This window comes from Nannospalax galili, unplaced genomic scaffold (assembly GCF_000622305.1).
Source record: "Nannospalax galili isolate Female #2095 unplaced genomic scaffold, S.galili_v1.0 scaffold207, whole genome shotgun sequence".
Lineage (NCBI taxonomy): Eukaryota > Metazoa > Chordata > Mammalia > Rodentia > Spalacidae > Nannospalax > Nannospalax galili.
Window position 1 is genome coordinate 5,155,944 of NW_008358517.1, and position 23,749 is coordinate 5,179,692.

Here is a 23,749-nt window from a genome sequence, read left to right on the forward strand (position 1 = left end):
AATGAAGAACATCTATGTATTTTAGAATTCATTTGCATTATTAGTGCATAAAGTAATTAGCAGAGAGATACATAACCAGAGAATTTCAAATGATTCATTTGTATAGAGTATGCACAATTTATCCTTCTTTAAAAATAAGCTTTAAAAACCACGAACAGACGGTGTCCATGATAACTGTAAGTAGCTGACCTCGCAGGGGACTAGAATCAAGGGCTGTTCCTCTTTCCCAGCTGCCTCACTTTAAATTGGGCCTCACCCAAACAAGGTGACGTGCCCATATTTCCTGCTCCTGGCAACTGTATCTTACTCATTCACCTTGTCTGCCAAGAGGCAGCTATATATACCTCATGGATTAGAGGCTTGACTTATAATTTAGATGATTCATACCCCAGAAATAATGTAACCAGTCCATTTCCTGTGTCCTGGGAAGCTGCCAGTCAGATCACAGTCTTCCCAAGTCCAGACATCTATTAAGGATAGCGTACTGTGCCTGCAGCTGTCATACTGGCATGGCATTGACTTTGTAGGCAAGCTTGGATCAATTAGTAGACACTAAGTATAATGAACTATAGAACACCGGATGATAGAAATTTAACTCCACTGAAGTTACATAATGGCCCTGCAACATCATAAAGACTAGGGAAGAAGACCATTCTCCATGAGTCCGCCTCACTCACCTTTGGTTACTTAGAACTCATGTGATTCAAACATATGTATTTAACATGTTGAACACCAAATGAAAATCAAATACACAGATACACACAGACACACACAGACACGTACCACACACAGAGAGACAGGCACACACACACATAAACACATACTACACTGACACACTACACTCAACACACAGAAGCACACACACACTCACACAGAGACATACTATACAAATTGTTTTAGATTCAGTGTTAGTGGACTGACTTCCTGATGCTTGGGAAGCTATAAAATGAGAGGATGGGCTGGAGAGATGGCTCAACAGTTAATAGCACTAGCTGTTCTTGCAGAGGACTTGGATTCAATTCCCAGCACCCACATGATGGCTAACACTGTCTATAATTTGAGTTCCAGGGGAATCCGATGCCCTTTTCTGGCCTCTGTGGGCATTGCACAACATGGGTACACTTGCACACATGTAGGCAATACAGTAAAAAACATAAGATAAAAATAATAAATAAAAATTTAAAAAACCAAGAGGATGGTGAATTCCAGAAAAGTCTGGGCTATGTGATTGAGACCGTATAATGAATGCATTGATAAAGGGCCCAATGCATTTAGTGTGGCAACATTCAGCTAGGATGTGGCCAGCTTTCAGTGTTGCTTACTGTCCTGTGTTTAAGGCAGAATTTAACACAAATTCAAACTAAACAAGAACAAGTGACATTAATGCTTGGTAACACAAAACTTAAGATGTTTTAAAATTCAAATACCCAGCAGGTGGAATTAATGTTTTCCTAATTATTTCTGGAAGATAAGGAGAAAAGCAAAAATTATGCTTGAGATACAACATTATTCATTTGTAAAGATAAAATAGTATAAGCTAGTTTATTATTCGTTCAGGTTTGTCACAGCCAAAAAAATAAAAAATAAAAGGAATTTCACATTAAAATGAAAAGCAATATGCTTATTAAACAACTGCCTAGTGTTCTGTCTTTTTTAAAGTACATGATTTTTATTATGATCTGTAACAAATATAGTTTAGTAATATCCATGCATACTGAAGTTCAAGTGCAGGTTTAAAATATTTCAAGTAGATTGTTGTATTATTTACTGATGATGTGTGTGTGACACAGAGAAGGAGGGAAGAAGAGGTGGAGGGAGGGAGGGAGGACGGAGAGAGAAACAATGAAGGGAAATTATAGATGATGGCAGATTTGCTGCTGAAGGAGGCATATACTCAGACTTCAGGTAAGTATGAGCTTTAGGAAACCTCAGGTTTATTGGCTGGACACTGACTGGTTTAGCTCATTGTTGAGAAGGCTGTCTTAGCGCTGGAGTTCAGATGAACAGCCTGAGCTTTTCCCTTCTGGGTTTGGTTGCTTATTGACCATCCATCAGAACAATTCTAGTCTTGCTTTTTTTCCTCAAACATATGAAAGGGAGAACATGAGTACTTGCAGGTCCTCTTAAATACTGATATTTAGGGTATCACCGTACTCTCCCTATGTGCCAGTATACGATTCATGAGTTTCTAAGATACTGCACTTGTGTACAAATTCTAAATCTTGATAAAAATGTTCCATGGGTTACCCAGTGGATAATAAAAGTCAGTTATTTCTAAGTATATAAAATATATTGATGACATAAAGAACAATGTTGTAGTTCCCATATAATGATTATTTATTAGTATGTATTGTTTCCAATGATTTTTTTTTCACTGATGATCTTATATAGTTTATTTTATATTTCTCTACAAGGAGAAGAATGAATTTTCTCTTTCTTAAGAATGAAATATGTTAAGGCAAAGCAAAATATGGCTTAGAGGAGTCCTCACCATGTGTTGTTAGCATGTAATTAAGCATGTATTGAAGATAATAATGTGATTCCCAGGTATCAAATATTCTCCAACCATTCAGACTCAGTGGTGTTATCTGGAGTAAAACCAGATTAAGCTTTCAGAAAGTGAATTAATGAATATAATGGACTTAAAGGCAACTCATTAATGTTTATCTGCTTGTCTGTTTTTTTATAGCTGGGATATAAGGGAGAAATTCACTTGGGGGCTGATCAGATTGAATGGGGTTGGGCATTATGAAAAGAAGCATAGGACTGAAAAATGTTTTTTCTTTTCTTTTTAATTATATACAGAACTTTTTTCTTACATGCCTCTGTTTTTCTTTTAGTGGCAGAGCATTTCTATAACACTGGTTGAGAAAGTTCAGATGATTGCTGTAATCCTAGGATCCCTGTTCTTAATAGCAAGTGTGACTTGGCTCCTCTGGTCAGCCTTCAGCCCCTATGCAGTGTGGCAGAGGAAGGACATCCTTTTTCAAATCTGCTATGGAATGTATGGTTTTATGGATCTAGTATGCATAGGTAAGACCGTGATGTTAAACATTCACCAACTGTCAGTAATATATGTCTTTCAGCATTTGCATTTTTACAAGTTGGATCTTATATACACAAAATGTTGCTGTTTGCATTATCTTGATTTTCCAGTTAATTTTCTAGGACCAGTAGGGGAGGTTCCCACAATTTGGCCACTTTCAGTATAGTTTGAAAAACAAAAACAAGAACAACAGGATAGTTTTCATTTAATGTGGCGTATTTTACAACTGAAAGGAAAGTGGGCTGGTTGAAGAAATTATTTGGGACAATGTAAGGACTGTCTTTTATTTCTAAGAAGTAAGAGCATATCATTCCCTTTAGAATGCTGGTGACGAAGTGTGGGCCAATACTAGCATCAAGATTGTGGCTATGGGGAAAAGACAGTTTCCACAAATACCTGCTTTATGATTGAGGCTCAAATTCCCTTGGGGATATAAAGCGTCCCTTGGAAAGTTAGGGATATGGGTACGGGGACAGTTTTTCTTGTTTATTTGTATCTCATTGTACTTAATAAACTTGGTGACTTGGAAGAGGAACTGTATGATGCATTTAGCTACATAGACCCCACAGCAAAGGTTAGTTTTGTGTTTCACTTGACCAATCAACAGAAGTTGATTCATGCAGACACTGTGATTGTTACAGTCTATGGGACTGGGGTGATGGTGGTGGGAGAAGCCCTGCTAGGAGAAGTTGCCAGCTTTGAGGTGGTTTCACAGCCTCCTGGGTTGTAAAAAGAAGTTAAGAAGGAGGTAGCCATGATTTAAAGCAAAGTTTTCTCCAAGTGAGATCTCTGAACCACCAGCAGTAGTAGCATCCAGTAGCTTGCCTAGAAATGCACATTGTCAGGCCCATCCCAGACGTGCGCTCAATCAGAAACTTGAGAGGTGGAGCTGGCATCTGGGTTTCACCTGCTTTCTACAGTGCTGATGGACACTGAAGCATGAAAACCCAGGTCCCAGGGAAAGGATGTTGAGCGTAGATCAAATGACTTGCTTTCTCATCCTGGCCTTGGTTTCGTCTCTCCATCCTCTGTCTTTTGATCCTTGAAAATGGGAATAGCAATCCCTACCATGTAGGTCTAAATAAAGACAATGATTGCGAAATAATTGTTATTAATTAGAAATGATATGTTGGACATATTTGCATAAATCAGAAACACTGAAATAACTCTTGATCACTTAAATTACTGTCTTTGCTTACTAGAGCCTTACTTAAACTAGAAGTTTCCATATCCTCAGTCATTTTTTTAAAAAAGAACTTTGTATATATTTAACATATAGTCATTGCAACGTTCCTTTCCTTTTTTTCCTCTCTTGTCCCTAATACAAGGCTAATAAGGAAAAAAACGACCAAATTTCAGGCCAGAATGAAAAATAAATAAAGGAGGAAAATGTTGACCGATAAACTAAGCAGAAGTTACCTGACTAATTAGACTGATCATGCACATGAGCACTTTGCATTAACTGTGCTAATGAATATGGAAGAGTTTAGAAATTCCTAATCTCTATTCAAATTTAATCTCTAGGGCATTGCTGTAACTAAAGAGCAAAATCTACATACCCAATTCCTCAACCAGCTCAAAGAAATATTTATCCCTCCAATGCGTGTGTTCTAAAATGTGATACGGCATCGATATTAAAGGGAACAATTTGTAAGCCTCAAGCAAAGGGTTTTGAAGGTTTTCATCGTGAACAAATGAAAAGTGCTTGAGGAGGCAGATATATTCATCCTGAATTCAAACACTACACAATGCATATCTGCTCATATGTGCATTTTAGATATATGATGTATATTAATATACACAGTTTTGTGTGTTTGTGTACCAGTTAAAATCAATTTTAAAGGAAAGAGAAATACAATAAAGAGACAGCACTATGAATCTCTAGGCTTGCGATTTAATTTGTAGGGAAAACTCCGAGGAACTTCCCTCATATCTTTGTAGTGCTGAGAAGGACCAGATAGTTCCCGGTTAGATTTTGTTTTCATGAGTTTTTCAATGTGCATGAATTGTTGCTGAGTTATAATCAAGTGGATTGCTACTGTGAGCATTTTAACCAAGCTTTTTAGAACTATGCTCAGACATAAGAACTAGTAGTGATCTTTCAGTAATTATAACGTATTTGGGCTCCTCTTTTGAAGCTTGAATATTCACTCATTTTATGAATTGCAGTTTCGTGGACATGAAAGCCACTGCCATCTTTCCCAGCGGAATGCCATTCCAGAATAAACTTAATTCTTTGGAACTTCTCTTTCACTGTTTGTTACTTAGTTTGACAGAGAAGATGGGTATGAAAACATGAAATTGGAATGTAATGGTACAGGCAGGCATGGGCAGGCAAATGGTGGTTCGGTGATACAGAGGGGAAGTTCCAGGCAGATTTCATGGAGGAAGTGATAAGCAAACACACTGAATGGCTGATCTTGGACAAATGCAGAGATGAAACGTTTCCCACCATTGAAGACTGCAGCATTCGCTTGGCATGCAGAAGGCTTAAAAATGGTTGGACGGGCTCTCTCTCAAGCTTTCCAAACTTGGTCAGACTTAAATGAGGAACAGTTTGATTGTTCTTTTTAAAAAGTAATCCAGAAAAATCTATAGATGATTATTCTAGAATAAAAAATATTATCATTCAGCCATTTTATACAGTGTTTACAAAGAAATTGAATCATTAAACAGAAATTTAAAGATTTATAGAACTTTTTTTATTTTCTGGGGCTAGAACCAAAGCTTGGGCCTTAGGCTTGCCAAGTAAGTGTCCTATTACTGAGCCGAATTCTCAGCCTCGGAGCATGCCTTTAATTGAGGAATTAAACTGATTATTAATTTCCATCCACATTAAATATGTTTGTTACTTTCATTCATGATTAAATAATTTTTCTCCTCAAGATTTAGCTTCTGTCTTGTTATTAATATTTTAAATTATTCTGAGGGTCTAAGTCAAAATATTGAGATCAAGACTGTTAGGTAGAACTTTCTGTAGATATGAAAGTGTTCCATGTGTGTGCCGTTTCATACCATGCACACTGCTAATAAGCTTGGTTGTGAAATACTTGAATTGTGGCTGGTAAAAATGAGGAACTAAATTTTAAATTAAATTTTGTCTAAATTAATTTAAGCTTAACTTAAGTATCCTTATGTGGCTAGTGGCTACCATATTGGACAGCATTGACTCCAAATGGCAGAATAATAAAAAGAACGAGAGGATTCCACTAACACATTTCATTTTGTTGGCATAAATAGTCTGTAGTTCTTCAACAATAACTGAATTTTGTTCTGAGAGAGGAGTAAAGTGACAGTGAGACCAAAATGACTAAGGGAAGAGAGAGAAAGGGTTGTTGACCAGAGAGCCCCAAAGGGGAGACATGCTCGAGATGATGCTCTCCTGTTACTGAACATTCAAAAGATATTTCTGTGAGTTCAGTCTGATTTATATTTTCAACCTACATTTTATTATGCAATTTATTTCTGTTAAAATGTGAAAAGATGTTTGGGAATCTGTACTTGAAAATCTCTTTTAAATATTTAAATGAATGTCAGTCCAACTATGATTGTTCACAGGACCACTCATGGAAACGACTTAAATCTCTGAGATGTAGCTAGCAGTGGTGACTCAGGAAGAAGTGTAAAGCAGCACAAGTTTGTTCTGTATTTTCCAGGAAGATTTGTACAGTGCATTGGGGAAGATTAGTAACCCCAGAAAAAGAGAGCAAGTGCAGGGGCAAGGAGCAGGCATTGGGCAAGGAATTTAGTTTCTCACATTTTGCACATTAAGGAAATGGAAGAACAACATGTCCATTGATTGTGTGATTCTAAGGTTGTGCTGCAAGAGAAACACATTTGTTAGTGACTAAACTGGACAGTCCAGGACAGGTGAGGACAGAGAGTCAGTTGACTTGTACCTAAAAACTGAAAGCACTTTCCAAGTCACTTCAGTGTCAGCAGGAGTGATGGCATGGGTGAGCTTAGTTTCATGTTGAAGAAGCAACAGACTAGAACCCTATTATTCCATTAGTAGGATTCCCGAATAGAGATGGACCTAATCTAATCAGCATTATATGTCAGTGGCAGATCCCAGTCAGCGGCAGACCCATGTCTGGAAAAGAGTGGTGTGCTCTTCTCTGGGATAATATGGGAAGGTACTGGTTATGGTTGCCATATTTAAAAACGTGGATTGACTTTGCTCTTTTAAAATATTTCTAATTATGTATGTAATAAGCCCATATATCTTACTTTTGTTTATCATTGTGAAATCTATAATCCTAAAAGACCATGTTGACCCATCTTCTGCGCACACCCTATGTGGAAATGCCCTTTCTTAACACTGATGTCCCGCCAGACCATTTTGTTCATGTATGGAGAGATTCCAGATCATTTTGTTCATATAGGCACACAAATTCTGAGATATTTTGTTTTCATGCAAATGAGATCACACTCTACAAACATGAACAGCAATAGCCCTTTCCATCCAACACTGTGATCTTAAAACTTTTCCCCATTGAGTGTACTATGATTTATTTCACCTATCAACTGAAGGATATTTGTTATTAAATGCCACTTTTCCATGAAAGATAGTACTGTAATGGACATCTATTTTAACTATTTTTACAAGATTATGAAAACAGAAATTCTGATTTAAGTCCTAGTCCTGTGTATTGAATTTTGAAAATGGTTTGTAAATCATCTCCCGCCTGGGCTTTACCATATGCAACACTCCAAAGCAAAAGCCCCATTTTCCCTTGCCAACCATGGATGCCATCACTTTTTGATATCTCCATTAGTGGTTTGAACTATATTGAATATGACCGGAGTCATTTTCTTCAAATTAGTTCTATAACTAAACCAGTCTGACAGTTTTATCCAAGAAAATAAGGATCACCACTCTGGTTATGCCAGTGAACAGCTTGCCTTCCCTGGAATCTTCTGGAGATCAGTAATGCTATGTGCGGAGACACAGAAACACCATCCATCGTGTTTTCTCCCTGAGATGGAACCAGCAGGTGGGAGGGAGAGGCTGCCTGAGTCTCAGACCCTCTAGCCTGATGGGGAGCTCCAGAGTCAGCTGCTTCTGTTGTGTCTTAACACCAAAGGACGTTCACTTCTTTGTTTCTGTTTAGTGTAGAGGGTGCTTCTGAAAATGCTGCAAGAAAAACAGTCTCTCTCTTTTACTTGACTCTGCAGCTAAAAGGCTGATCTGTTGCTTTTGTTCTCTGTGTTTGTTTTTGAAACCAAGGCCCAAGAACGTAGAATGGAGGGGTTGTTGATACATACGTTCGAATCTGCACCCGTGCTACTGTGCTAGCAGGAACCAAATATGTCTCTCAGATTTCTTTTGACATAATGACATAAATTTAATAGGACTATTCATTCTATACTGTTTAAAAGAATTCTAAAAAGTAAACCAAGATATGCTAAAATGACAATTAGATCAAAATATTTTCTTCTTATTGTATCAATTATAGTCAATGCTGAAAATATGCTCCTCTGCAACAGTTTCATATTATCCCAAATAAGCTTTTATTTTCTTATATTTTCAGTCAGAGTAGTTATTTAAATTCATAACAATTCTTGTAGTTATCATAGTAACCCTCTTGAAAATGAACTTTTCATTGTCTAACATTCATCTGGCTGAAGCTTTTTAGGAAACACAAAAACTCTCCAGAGTTGTAGTTGTTAATAGATTCACATTTAATTATATATTATCAGAGTGAGGAGTATAAGACAGTATTTAATTGATTATATTAGACATATATTTATCATTTTAAGGGCCAACATGATCCTTTTTCTGAAAATTTTTTAATTGATTTTTTTTTAGATTAGCATTCAAAGTGAAAGGTAATATTTAACTGTGTGAACTGTTTTCTAGGTAGAAAAACTAAAAATAGGGCTAGGAAGGAGGGGAGTCAGTGAGTTAAAGTTCTTGCTAAATACACCTGATGACCTGAGTTTGATCCTTGGATTCCAAGCCAAACACCAGGTGGGCAGTAGTGTGGTAGTGTGCATCTGTAAACCCGGAATTCATGTGGGAAATAGGGTGAAGACAGGAGAGTCACCTGGGAGCTCATGGGCTAGCTAACCTGATAAAACCAATGGCAAAAATAGGAGAGACCCTGCCTCCAAATGTAGGAGAAAAAGAAAGAAAGGACTGACATCTGAGAATTGTCCTCTGCTTCTACAGGCATATAAAAAGGGGGAGGAAAGTTTTTGACACCTCTCTATGGAAAGTTGACAATATTTCTTAAGTATTTTATGTGAAAAATGTATCTACTCAGAAGAGAAAAGAGTTAGAAATACATTATCACTGGAAGTTGAGACGTGATCATTTAGAAGTTTTCTTAGGCACCAAAAGGACTTCAAGCACACATCCCTTTGGTCACTGTCTACAGAGGACAGCTTTTAAAGCTGTAAGATATCTATGGGTATATAGATAATTCACCAGTTTGTTCCAAATGAATAATGGAAAATAACCAAGAGAAAAAGCAGTATGTTTACCCTACTTTTTAGTTCCTGTGGGGGCACTGCTGTACATACATGAGGTTGGGACTGATGAACAGAGGAGGCTCTTTCCTAGGTGAGGCAGGACCAGTAGAATCTAGCATGGTCTGGTAGGCACTACCTCCACACTGAAGATCCTTTCTTTGTTGGAGATAGACCCCATAGATGTCAGCCCACCCCCTCCCCCAAACACACACACACGCACACACAGACACACACACACACACACACACACACACACACACACACACAAATTCCAGGGTGACCCAATCTGGGCAGGCTTTCCCCATTCAAAATTATTAACAATTTTCTTCAAAAAGAATTAATAAGCAAAGTAGATACTTTTCTGTAACAAAATATTTGGAGTCCAAAATCCATTCTTTATCTCACCCCATCCTTCTCCCCACCACAGTCAACCAACATCACTAGTTCTATCAGCTTGGAACTGAGTCTCTGGAGTTATTCAAGAAAACAGTGCTTTGAAGGCAATAGGTCAACATTCAGCCATAGAGTAGGGTGCAGAAGGCTGCATAAGTGTGTAGTTGATGCTTTGGGTTATAGCTGGAGGCGGGTTTTAGGAAATGTTGCTGTATTTCGGTTCTAAGTTTTGTAGGAAGCACTGATGTGGATAAGTCTGCGTGAGTCATAAGCTCAACTTAAACACTATTTGGCATAATAACCACAAAAGCTGATTAGCCCTGGAGTTTTTGAATGCTCACATCACTATAATTTTCTGCTCCGGGAAGTGTTTCTATTTCCTGAACTATAATTTGATCAGGGACCCCATCCCTCAGTACCACAATTTGGCTACTTAGGAGACCTTCGCCAAGCTGCTTCTGTGGGAAGGACAGAAATATTCTTCTGCTCTTTTCCTGAGTCCCCTGAGTTTCCCTTCCAAGTCTATCACAAGTGGAGGTAGGCTGTATGATTGGCCTGTGACCTGTTCAGCTGTGATTACTGCAGATATGCCTGTTCTGCTACCTCATTTGGATTCATCTTTTGATGGAGCAGAATCCCCTTACATGGACCTATCATTATTCTTTGACTTCATAGTAGGCTGGCATGCCTCAGATCCCAGAAAATGCCTCTGCTTCCTTCAGAAAGAGTCTGATGCAATCAGGCATCCTGAAACACAATCTGAGTCTATCCTGCACAACAATCCTAGCCTCTCATGCTAAAGATTTTGACCACACTTTGGGTTGCATGCTATGGGCAGAGGCAGAGTGACCCTGTGCAATTCAAATTGGGTTAGTGAAAACAGACCATTATACTTTGTGTGCTTTGAGAAGTAGGTCATCATCTCTTTTCTCTGGAGGTACGAATTACAAGATTTTCTATGCCTTAATCATAGTGATGTTTACCAATGTCTCTAAAGATTATTATTATGGTTGGTTATTAGTGATATCGTTGCTTTCTGCACCCCAGGAAATAAAATAGAAGGGAACTTGTTTTTGCTACTTGCCTTCCCTTGCCATGTTGGAACGATCACTTAACACGGATTAAGCCTGCAGGTCTCTCATGAGGGGAAGAAAAAAAAGATACCATCCCAAGAAAGCCTTCACTTTACATGACCTTGTAAAGCTCAACTTCTTTTGAAGAAACATTACCATAATTCATAATTAGCAGAGCCACAAGACCGTGCATTATTATTATTGACTTTATTTTTCTTCATAGGAAACTGTGACCCTTTTGGCTATCTCTCTTTTACAAGGGCAGTCTAATTAAGGAGACTCTAGTTACCTATTGAGCCACATGTCACTTGCATTGCATATTTACCTAGTATTACTCCCAAAGTACAGGAAAATGATATAAAAAGTAAAAGCATTAGCACATGTTTCTGTGAGAAGCATTGAGGGAAGATTATCCATCCTTAGGGTCAGCAAAGCTCATGGGGAACAAGAAAATCTTGAACTAAATTGAAAGAAAGAGCAGGAAGTAGGAATGGGTCCAGTCAGAGTCACAGGCGTGGTAGCACACACCATTCTGAAGGATTCATATCTATGAAGTTTCGTGTGTCGAGAATAACAGATGCTTTCTGGGGAAGTAGCCATGAATATATGGAACCTGTCCATGTGGAAGGAGCCAATGAGTAGAGCTTGGGAATGTGACCAAGCTAAAAGTTCAGGATACCCTAAGAAATGCTTTCCTGAGTATGACTGATCAGCCTGATATTGAAGAAATTTCTTTCAAAATGATAAGTGTGGAGAAAGACAGTCATGCTGGGAAGGGTGAAAAAGATATTGGAATAACCTAAGATTAGACTTGCATAGGGACTAGTGGGAAACCACCATAGTGCAAAGAGACCAATCAAAAGATATGGTGATTACTGTGGTGCTGATGGGAAGGAGTTGGGGGCTGGGCTAAAGGGAAGGTGCCTTAGCTGTGACTCACAGAGGCTGATGCTGATCCCTGAAGGATGGACTATCAGAAGAAGCCAAAAGGAGAGAAGGAGAACAGATTCCTCTTGGACATTTTCTTTCTGTGGAATTTCTGGGAAACAGAAGGGAATGTTGTTCACTAAGCAGCTGGAGTTTCAAGTCTAGTGCTCAGGATAGAGGTTGGCAATAGAGATTTACTTCTGGTAGCTCAAACCAGTGTCTGCAGGGGAAGTGATCAGGGTGAGAAGATCTTCCATTTGAGGTACCCAGGAGACAGGAAGGGCATGGGAGCATGGGCAAAGAAGGGTAAGGTGAGGGGAGGAGGGAGCAAGTGGCCAAACTGCAGAAGCCATTCCGGCCTGTGGAGTAAAGTCAGGATTTAGTGGTGTGGGTGAAGGACAGAGAACGGAAAGATTGCAGGAGTGTGAAGATGGACAGAAGGAAGCTCAAAGCATGAGCTCACAAATCCTGCCTGACAAAGGAGGTTAAATGAGGGTAGAGGCTAGAGGGGAGTGTAGATTCTAGGAGAATCATTTGCTTGTTTGTTCATTTTAATGGTAGGTAGATATAGAGTAATAGCGAGAAGGGATGCCTGGTAGAAATCAGAAGAGTGAAGATCTATGGAAGAGAAGGGACAACTTTATATCCCAGGAAGTGTAGCGAGCTGAGCATCGTGTGGGTGAGTTTGTGGTTGAGGAAAGAAGGGTGGGTATAGCTGGATGGAATGCCACTGAGGTGGCCTCTACTTCTCAGTCAGATAGGAGGTGTGGGCATGTGCTTGGAGAAGGCATGGTATGGGAAGAGGAGTCTGAGGAAGGTGATGCCCATGGTGACTGGTTGCTGACTGAACAGGAAGATGAGGCTGAGCCTCAGAGACAGGAAGAATTGCTGGGTGACCTATTACTCTTCCAAGGCCACAGCAGGGTGAATGCATGACACAGCTAGGTGGCACTTTTACCACAGGAAAGAGGGTCAGGTGCAGACAGGTGAAGTGGTGGGTCTGGCCTAAGATGAGGTTTGGTGATTCAGAGTTTCTGGGAGACAGAGTAGCAAGATCAGCTATGCACCTGGCCTCATGCAATAAGAGTATAACCGCAGGGTGGGCTGAGCTTTTTTGGCTCCTAGGGAAGGAACAGGTGCTGGAAAATGCAAGCACATTGACAAAGAACTTTCAAGCAACATCAAGCAACCTCAAGAGGTGTGTGTGTGTGTGTGTGTGTGTGTGTGTGTGTGTGTGTGTGTGCGTGTGTAGGTGGCTCGGGCACTGAAGTGAATAAAGTGGGTAAGGGGAGTATGTTGTCCGCAATGGAATGGAGTCAGAGCTTGGAGATGGTACTGTTTCTAGAACGACAGTCCAGGATGGGGTAAGGAACTTTGCGTGTCTGTGGACCCTGTACTCATTCAACAGTAGGGAACAGATGATTTGTGATTGTTGTAGTAGGTGAGTGGGTATAAGTTCATGTCTTTTGTGGATATATGCTATATAGATTCACACTTAGTGACTTTTCTCCTTCCTAGAAGGGTGGCTGTGTGATTGCTAAACATTTGAAACTTGGGAACAGCTGTTCCAACAATAGAGAGCTCTGAGTGTATTCTAATGCACTGTGAAATAAGATGAAGTCATGAAAGAAGGTAAATCAATTTGAGAACAGAAAGAAGAAATCAGATTATGTGGCAGTGGTGTCAAACTCTTACAAGAAGATCCAACTGCCCTTATTCAGGAAGACACAGATGAAGCAGTTCCCTAAAGTCAAACCTGGAGATAGTTTGTTGTAACTGACACTCCTCTCTTTCGGGGATTTCCTGGCTTTGTGCTATTTTGTGAGAACTTTCTAAGAGGATGTGACCATGACCAATTTTCCAAATAATGGCTTAGACTCTGAGTGCTGAGAGAGAAAGGGACACAAGCTCTTGGATCATCAGGAACCAAAGAGCCCAGCAAAGGAGCGGAGACCCTACATGTTTTCAACTACTTCCAAAGAAACAGACACAGTTTTTAAAAACATGTCTTTGGTGATTTCTGAGGTCATAGTCACTGTGGTCTGTGCAGTTTTCACACATGACCCTCACGACAGCCTATGAGGTATATATGCTGCTGTCACTGTCACATCAGGAATGAGAAATGTAAAGGGCAGAGGGAGCAGTTTCCCCAGAACCAGGGTCACACAGACTGGAAGCAGAATCAAAGACTGGAATTCCTGCTGCTCCTGAGACTCTGTACACAGACTCAGAATATTTATGTGACCATTATAGTGAATAAAACCTCCTCCTCCAATGCTAAGCTCAAAAAATTTACACAATGTTCTTGTCTATACAATAATGCAAAACTGTACAAACTACAAAAATATAAGGAGCATGAAGATTGGAGGAACTGACTTTAACAAGTTTCCCCCCTGAAATCCCAAAGAGATACAGGTATTCTTGAAGTCTTCAGTCATTTATTCATAATTAGAACAAAAACATGCACATTAATGAAGAGAATGGAAAACAATAATATACCTTAACTCTGTTTTCTCCTTAAATTGTTTTGAGGGAAACAATTTCTTAATAAAAATTCTCTGTATAAAGAATCACACCTAGGCCAATGAGAAGGCTTAGGGGATAAAGGTGTGTTCTGTAAAAGTCTGCTGACCTGCAGACTATCCCCAGGACCTGCATAAAGTTAAAGAACTAACTCCATAAAGTTGTCCTCTGTCCCCACAAGTGTGCCATGACACAGATATCACAGATACCCACAAACAAATATCACACACAGGCACACACACCCACACACACCCCTAATAAAAAATAATTACATCTTTACCTTCATAGTTCTCACTAAGTCACAGGAAAGAATATTTAAGAACCCAAGGTCTGAGCATCTTCAATCCAATTTAAAAATTGTATTATATATTCAAATTAAACATCATGGACAGGTCATGGAACGCAAGGAGAGGAGTCAGATGTTACAATTTTGCTTAACTGGTGTCCTCTATTTGGAGTTCTTAAAATCCGTTATCTTCATAATCGAAGGAAAACACTAAAACAAGAAGCCAACAAAAATGAAGCGTATTACAAGTCACAAAGATAAACAAGCTTTTAATTAGTTTGATATTCAATTTAGATCTTTTAACATGTTCTCACTCAAAACTGACTAATCAATGCATGTACCATCTAGACTCTGAAGATATATAAAAATCATGTTTTGTGAGTTTTCATTAGAAGTTTTTTGGGGGGAGGATCTTTTTGACACAGGGACTCCCTGTAGCCCCAGCTGCTCTGGAACTGAATGTAGACTAGGCTGGCCTTGAACTCACAGAGGTCCACCTGTCTCTGCCTCCAGAGTTCGGGGCGGGGGGCGGGGGGGGGAGGCGTGCACCACCATGCCCAGCTCTGAAGTTTTTCACTAGGAGAAGAAATGGGAACTCACCTTTGTTTATTTATTTACTTACCACTGGGGCAAAGCTGCAAATAGTCTCTTTCTAAGGACTAGCTTCAGTCAATGGCCTAGACTGTTAAAGCTTTAGTTAGCACAGAAGACAGGAGCCAACTTGCTGTTTTTAACTAAACAGTGCGGTTATTAAACCAGGGTTCCCAGAATTAATTAGCTAATTAATTAGTTCATTCTTTCTTTCATTCCTTATTCATTCATTCATCCATTCCTTGTTATGAACTGAAAGGGTTGCTGTAGCCTATTTTCTAAGTGCTGCTGTATACCCTTCATGGTTACACAGACTGAACAAAAATGTACCCACCTCAGCCTTCAGTGTTAGCAAAAGCAGATCTGGATTCCATCTGCTCCTTGTTCAGTATAATATCCCTTTGACCACTGACCAGTCTTGTCGTCAGAAATACCTGACTTTGGCCAAAGATGGCTCCTTAGGTCTGAGCCCTCCAGAGTCAGCACCCCGGACCTGGCATCTGGATTTAGACTTTGCCTTCAGGCCCTTGAACAAGCCACACCATACCATAATCTCTAAATCTCAGAATCGTCATCCCTCCAAATGAAATATTTGGATTGCATCATGAAATTCAGTGACTGTGTTTGCTCACCAGACTCTTCAGTCCTTTGACCCCTGTGATCCTAGGTGTTTCCTTTTTATTACAAGATATTTCATCATCAATTAAATTGAGGAATGATATTGATGTTTCTTTCAACTGATTAAAATAATTCTGGTTTGTGTTCCCAATGGTAGGAGAATAGTGTGGTTATCTTCATTATCTATAACAGCATTGAGTCATTACTTTATTTCACTGAAAAAAGTCATATCCATAGATTTTCTTTTCCAAATGTTATTAGCCAAAAACGCGTATGATAAAATGATTCTTTTGTTCAGTGAATCATTTTAATCCCCTCTATTTGTACACAATATATTTTATAACCTGAAGCAGTTCATAGCGTTTGAAGAATGCTCTGAGTATGCTAATGGTAGATTTGTGCTCCAGGTTTAGCAACAGAAAGATCAGAAAAGTCTCCAATCTAGCCATTATGGATTAAAAATAATAATGGAATAATTGTCGAAATGGCTTCTCAGAAGTCAAGTGCTGTGACGAATGGACACTTCCATTTTGCTTTCTCTTTTTTGCTTGGAAGTAGCAGAGGAGAATCCATGTTTCTCAGACTTTAGTCCTGAGCACAGTTATTTTTAAGTATCTAGGTTCATTGCTTGATTCAGCCAAGTATTTGATAATGAGGCCAGTGAAAGGATGGAGGAGGTGGATTCCAAGTTTCCTCAGCTAAATATAAATTCCTTATAACTCATTTGCCTATAATATTCCATCTGTTCATAACATTTTCTTCCAGAGGCAAAGCTCACTGTCATAAAATATGGGCAATGACCCCTTAAACCCTTTTCAAATCTAATTTGGGATCTCATGTTTCAGCTCGTCTTCTGGTGTCTTAAAATATTACTTAACTGTTTCAAAGAACTATAATCAAGATCATTTTCTGTTTAACTAGTGGTATCACAACCAGATTAAGTCAATCCTTTGAAGCAGGCATTCCTTAGATTCCACCGATAGTTGTTACTATTTTTCTCTCTCCTTGGAATTTAACAAAGACTGATTGAGTTGTTACCATATGCCAGAAATGAAGTTGGAATAATAGGTACTCAGAGGAAAATGAGTTATGGTTACCATTTCTTGGGGCCATAGCAGTGCAGGCATGTTCTTCAGGATTGAGAGAGAGTAGCAGGAAGGGATGGTGAATTTTCTTTCGGAGGATAGAAAACACCAGGAGAGAAGCTGGGTCTTAAAGCATGGCTTAATAGGCAATCATCTAAATGGAAGAAAGTGGGCATTTTAGGAATTTCTCTGTGATATGTTTTAGCCCAAATTTGCTAAGAAGACAAAATTGGCAGAGTTAAGTACAAAAGAAGAGTGCGGATGGACTCCCAGGATTTTTATTGCAGTGGCTTGGGCAATAGCAACTGGAATGGGGATGGCAGGACAAGAACTAGAAACTGAGTCAGTGCTTTTGGGGAAAGGGAATGCTCCATTTACTTTAACCATTGCATGATTACACGGCATGAAGGTGGCCTTCACTGTCTTCCTCTCTTTCCAGCCTTGATTTGATCAACCTTGGAGGTCCAGCCTAAATGTGTTCTTTGTATCTACCTTGATGCACATATAGCCCTCTGAGCACAAAAACAGTGTCATAGGTTAAACATGGAGTTTCCTGTGTGCACCCAGAGAAACTCTAATTATTTAAGGTCCCCATGCTTATAATGGTCATCTCTTCATGTGTTTGGTTATCTTCTTTGGGAGTAAGGGGGTGGTGGATTTCACCACCAGTACTTAGACATTAACTAGTCTGTGTTGAGTACTTTTGTGTGTGTTGTAGGAAGTCTCCATAGCAACTCATCATCTTTATTAGAGCCCTCCTGCAGAGGAGTGTCTTGCCAGTGGTGATGGTGAATTTGTGTATAATTGCTGTCAGCCCTTGGGACCAGCACACCATTGTTAGACTGGCTCTGTGGATTTGACTTGGCTTTAGGTAATTCTGAGAGCAGCAAAGGTCTATACCATTTATATTATACAATAGAAAATCAACACTTCTTTTATGGATAAAAGTGCATTTTATGTGGGCTATTTCTTTACATTATTTATTTGTAAATAAATAATGGGACACTGGGGATATTAGGTAGTCCTAATAGTTCCCATTAGGTAGTCTCCCAAATCCCCATTTTATGATGAGCACATTGTAGTTCCCAGAGATGTGGGTTTGAGGACACCAATTTATGATAACTTCGTTTTGACAATTTAGTGATTTTTGCAATGATGTATGTAGTATCTGTCTTCGTCTCTCTTTTTAAGTTTTACCATTTGTCAATTCAACAACAAACTCTCACAAAACAAACCATTTTAGTACATAGAGAAATAACTATTATTTCTGATTATTTCTTCAGGTTTTGTTTCAAGTTTCTCTAACCATTGATAATGTAACTTGGGAAATAGTGTTAGGAAGGTTAATGTATTTCATGGTGGGTTTTTTTTTTTTTTGTCTTTTTGAGACAGGGTCTCCCTGTAGGAAATAGTGTGTTAATGTATTTCATGGTGGGTTTTTTTTTTTGTCTTTTTGAGACAGGGTCTACCTGTAGCCCCAGGTGTTTTAAATTTTATTTATTGTCATTATTAGGTGGGAACATGGCATGCACAGGTCACAGCACAATTATGGAGGTCAGAGGACAACTTTGTGCAGTTGGTTCTCTCCTTCTGGTTTTATGTAGGTTCTGGGAATCGAACTCAGGTACAGCCTGTGCAGCAAAAGCTTTACCCTCTAAACCATCCTTCCAGCCCTTTCATGACATTTTAGCAAAGATTATCACCACCAAGAGTATCGTGGACTACAATTTCATTTCCTTAATTCTCTGAAGCAACAACACAATGACCTGCACCAATTACCACCAGAAATAAAGATGTCAGAAGTAAGGCTTACTGAAGATATGGGCTCAAAACTGCTCCACCACATGAGAATAGACAGGACCCAAGTCTTCAGTCTGGAGCCATTGACTTTTCAGGATACACAGCATTTAAACAAACACGCACATATGCGTGTGGGGACATCTCAGCAGGGAGAAAGGAGATGTAAAAAATATCGAGCAATTTCACAATCAAAATCCTTTTCTGGCCAGCTCTCAGCCACACTGACTTCTCAAGGGCACCTTGATTGAATGGGGTAGGGCTGCACCAAGGATTTCTCTCACTTAGGGAAGCATTTCCTGGGAAAGCTGAGAGAGTAAAATCACCAAATATCCAAACAAGGTTCTCACCCCTTCCAGGACTACCTTCAGAAAAGACTCTGGGACCCTTTTCTCCATTGAGGGATGGGGGCTAGGAAAGGGGCATGGCTGTTTGGCTGCTGCTGTTGTCATAGTGAATGTCCCTGCAGACTAAGGTGTTCTGTTGAAGGTTTGGTCCTTTGTGCTGTGTTCAGAGGTAGAGCTGGGAAAGTGTTTGGATCTGAGGGCAAGCTCTAAGCTAATCAATGAATTGGTCCATTGATGAATTCATCATACTGGTAGAGACTAGGAAATGGGGCTTCTGCGTCCTGGCAGCCGTGAGGTCAGCAGATCTGACTGTCCATGCCCCTGGCACCATAGTGTTTTGCTTCACTTCAGGCCCAGAGAAGTGAAGCTTCCTAGTCATGTACCAAAATTCCTGAAGCCATAAGCCAAAATAAGGGTTTCCTTCATTAAGTTCTTTTCCTCAGGGATTTCACCATAGTGATGGAAAATGGACTAATATCAGCATCCTAGAAATCTTAACAGAATCATTCAAACATAGAAATATTGAAGATTGGGACAAATCACAGTCCCAAGTATGAGATTTAGTACTTACGTTTTAAATAAGGTGGTAATCGATTGTCTCAAAGTGTACTTTAGTAACTTTATATTCTACTATAAGAAAATACTGGAGACCTCATGGCTCAAACAGCAAACATTTGTTTGTCATGGTTCCTAGCATCAGATAATCCAGGGTGCTGGCATGTTTGGTATCTCAGAGGGCCCAAGGAGCTGCTGTCTTCTTATTTTGTCTTCACATTGCCTTGCCTCGATGTATGTAAGTAGAGAGAGAGGGAGAAAGGGAGATGGAGTGAGGTACAGAAAAAGAACTGTTTAACCAGGGGTTTTGTAGTTAACATTAGATAAAATTTGTATTTGTATTTTACTATAAATTTTATCACCTCCCTCCCCCCTCCTCCCTCCTCCTTCCATCTCTCTCTTCTGTGTGGTGTTGAGTATTGAACCCAGTTCATTGCACATGCCAGGCAAATTCTCTATCACTGAGCTACATCCCCAGTACCACCCAAGCATGTGATCCACATGAAATGCATGTACCTTGATAATCTTCCTCATTTCTTAGGATTTTTACCTTAAACTCTATTCCATGAACTGCTGCCATTAACATATCACTTCAAAATTTGCTATAGATTTTACTTAAATAAGATCTTTGTACATCAATGAAACCGGAAATTGCTTTGATTTTCATGATTAGTCCTTAACAAAAATATTCCCCTGCATATCAATAAGATGCTTCCAATTAAATGTATTGGCAAGAAAAATATGACAGCACCCACGCCACACTCCTCAACTCTCAAATTATACTTTGCTGGCACCCATGGCATTTAGTGTAAAAAGCATCATAAAATATTTAGTGTTTATATTTTATAGAAATTGTCACTGCTTTTCACTGCAATGTTAGTGATTCAAATGAAAATATAAATCCAACCCTCTTCTCATATGGCATGAAATGCCAAGGTTACAATTTTCTTTGAAAATTGGTGAGGAGGCATCATCAGTACACTTCTTCTTAAAGGTAGAATTTCAGCACAATGAATTCGATTTGAACGAATCCTTACCCTTGGATTAAAGACTGTATCTTCTCATAACCCCTACCTCAAAAAGCATTTGCCGAAACTTTGGGTCATTTACTTCTTTTTACTTATTAGATTGCGATTTTTTTCAAGGACTAGATATCTTCACCATTTGAATGGCACTGTTCTAGTTGATGGATAGAAGGAAGAGAGGGCAGAAGGGAGGGAAGGAGGGAGGGAGGGAAGGAGGGAGGGAAGGAATGAAAGAAGAAAATGAGTGATTTCTCCAACATAAACACACTCAAAACCCTTAAATGAAGCTGAGAAAATCCCAGCCATCCTTCCAGTCACTCATTCTTTCAGTCTTAAAAACCTGGGATTCTTTGTTCTCTTCTCTTACTGAGATACTGACCATTTTTCCTGTAAAGTTTCTTTTATCTTTTTGTAGTCTAGGTACAACAGACTGCTCTGCTCTTTGGTGAAGCCACAATCATCTTGCTTCCCCAATTTCTAAAATCCATTTTATATTACTTATAAATTATCTGTTACTTTAGGAAATTTGAATTACTCAGATGCAAAAAAAAAGTACAAAACAATAGTTGAACATCCATGTCCCTCTTGGCTGGCTTATAAAACACAGGGCTTAAAATGCAATCAAAAGCCCATCAGCAAGCCTTTTTCTAGCCTCATTTCCTTCCCTCCTCACCATCATAATTATAGTGGTTATTGTCATGCACTGAACACATATGTGTACTCAGAAAGATATACAATGTTTTTTCATTTCAGCCATTCCTTTAAGAAACTAGCTCTGCCACTTCTAATAGCATGCTCAAGAAAGTTAATATCCTTGAAGTTTATTTTGCCTATTTGTAAAATGAGGAAAATGAGACTATTTAGTTCATAAGACTATGGCATAAATTGAATGAGATAATACACAAAGCTATCAAGAAGTTAAGGTATTTGATAACTTTTTGTTTCATTAGCGAAAGTTTGAGAAATAGAATGTTGTATCATGTCAACTGTGTGTCAAGTATTGCTTTAGGAACCAGGAAAATGGTAATGACCTTAATAACTGCCTCTTTTCCATATTAAGTTCTCAGCTCAATCCAAGTTCCAAACACCCCACACAGTACACAGTGGGCACAATGTCAAATTGAAAAAAATGAACCTATTGATTCTCTGAAAGCAATATAAATACTCAAGGAGGACTCTGGGCCCAAATGGCAGAAGGGCATTACACCTGACAGCTAAACTCTCTACGAGTTAATGAATTCTCTTCAAATAGTGATGGTTTCCATGTAGTATGTAGTAGTTTGCCAGTAGCCATAATAATAGAGTAGTGAGAACACTGTACTTAACGATGGTGTTGAGTAACCAAGATTAGTCTCTTTCTCGAATTCCTTGCCTTTACACAAGATAACACTCCCAACTTCCAATTGTCAACAGTCATTTTCTCTCCTTGAATTTTAGGTCTCATTGTTCATGAAGGAGCTGCAGTTTACAGAGTATTTAAACGCTGGCGAGCTGTCAATTTGCACTGGGATGTTTTAAATTATGACAAAGCCACAGACATCGAGGAAAGTAGCCGAGGAGAGTCTTCCACAAGCAGGACTTTATGGTTACCACTGTCGGCTCTACGAAACAGAAACTTGGTCCACCCAACGCAACTCACCTCACCACGGTTTCAGTGCGGCTACGTGCTGTTACATCTATTCAACCGGATGAGGGCCCACGAAGATGTGTCAGAAGAAAACGGCTCCGGGGAGGTTGTGATGAGAGTGACATCTGTGTGACAGATCCATGGTGTGGACCCCTGCACATTTTGGAATGTAATTGCAATGAATGGCAAAACCATAGCACTTCTCAAATTACATCTATGAACTTTTTAAAACCTATGCTTTTTATATGAACATTTGAATTGCAAATACATTTTTCTGAAAAAAGAGTCTTCTTGTTTGATTTACGACTTGTCATATCTTTTATAAGTTAGTACTTGAAATCATTATACATACTATTTAACTGCTTGGTTAAAAAGAATAATGAAAATTATTATTTAGGCTCAAACTATTTTTTTCTTGCTTATTTTAAATATATTTGCATTATCACACTTTTTGCTGAATGTGTAAGTTTTCAGACAGTACAAATGGGGCAGTTTAGAATGATGTGGGCAGATTCTAAAGTGCTTATCAGAGACACAACTTTGAGGTGCTCCACAGTCAAACCTCATGCTGGTTGGCAAATGTGTTCATGGCTTTTTTTTTTTTTCTGTAATGGAAAACAACTGTTTTCAGAAATGCAAGTTCTAAGAGTTGTGGTTTGCTTCTAAACCTCTGAAGCACCACAGGGAGAAAAGAGAAAAGGAAACAGATTACAATGGTTTGACTCCCATTCATCATCTTAAGCAGGCATCACATTCTAAACACTTGTGACTGTCACAAGCTCAGTTCACCAAAGTGTCTCACAAAATAGGTATTGCAATAGTACAGAATCTCAAAGCTGCCTCCTCACGTTGGTATGGCTCTTTAATAGACCTATCATAATTATTTTGGTAAATTATTAGTGTCTTGAATCATCTTAATTGGATTTTCTTCTCATAAAACCTTTTATACCTTCTTAGTCGTTTAAACATGAATCCTGTCCCTTGCTTTAATGAAGTTCTATGAAATATGTTCACCAGCGTGGGAAATTTTCACTTCACTACATAGAATACATCAGTAATTTTTTTTTAATGTAGAGAGGAAAAGAAAACTGAAGCTACTGAGTCCTCAGGAATAGGCTTCTAACTAGGGTACCTAGCAGTTTACACTTTTTCATCCTCACAATGAAATAATTTACACATTTTAAAGGGCATTGGCTAAAGTGGATGAGGAGGCAGGCAGGCAAGCTGAGAACTTGAGGTAAACCCAATAGTCATTTGAAGCAGTTAATAATCAGGTCAAAAGACACATGAAACAAAATATTCTCTACTCTGTTCCTTAAAAACAACTTTGGGGTCATTCAATAAGGTAGTCACTCGAGTTTACCGGTAGCAGTGGAATT

General features: G+C 39.0%; 1 protein-coding gene across 1 annotated transcript in view; it reads left to right on the top strand.

Annotated features, from left to right (window-relative positions):
• March11 (membrane associated ring-CH-type finger 11) overlaps positions 1–22,653 on the top strand; it is a 128,443-nt gene extending 105,790 nt beyond the window's left edge. Inside the window, exons 3-4 of the mRNA XM_008821770.2 lie at positions 2,841–3,033; positions 22,181–22,653. Coding sequence (XP_008819992.1) covers positions 2,841–3,033; positions 22,181–22,503 — 516 coding nt within the window. The 3' untranslated portion in view covers positions 22,504–22,653. The remainder of the gene's footprint in view (positions 1–2,840; positions 3,034–22,180) is intronic.
• Positions 22,654–23,749: the final 1,096 nt, after the last annotated feature.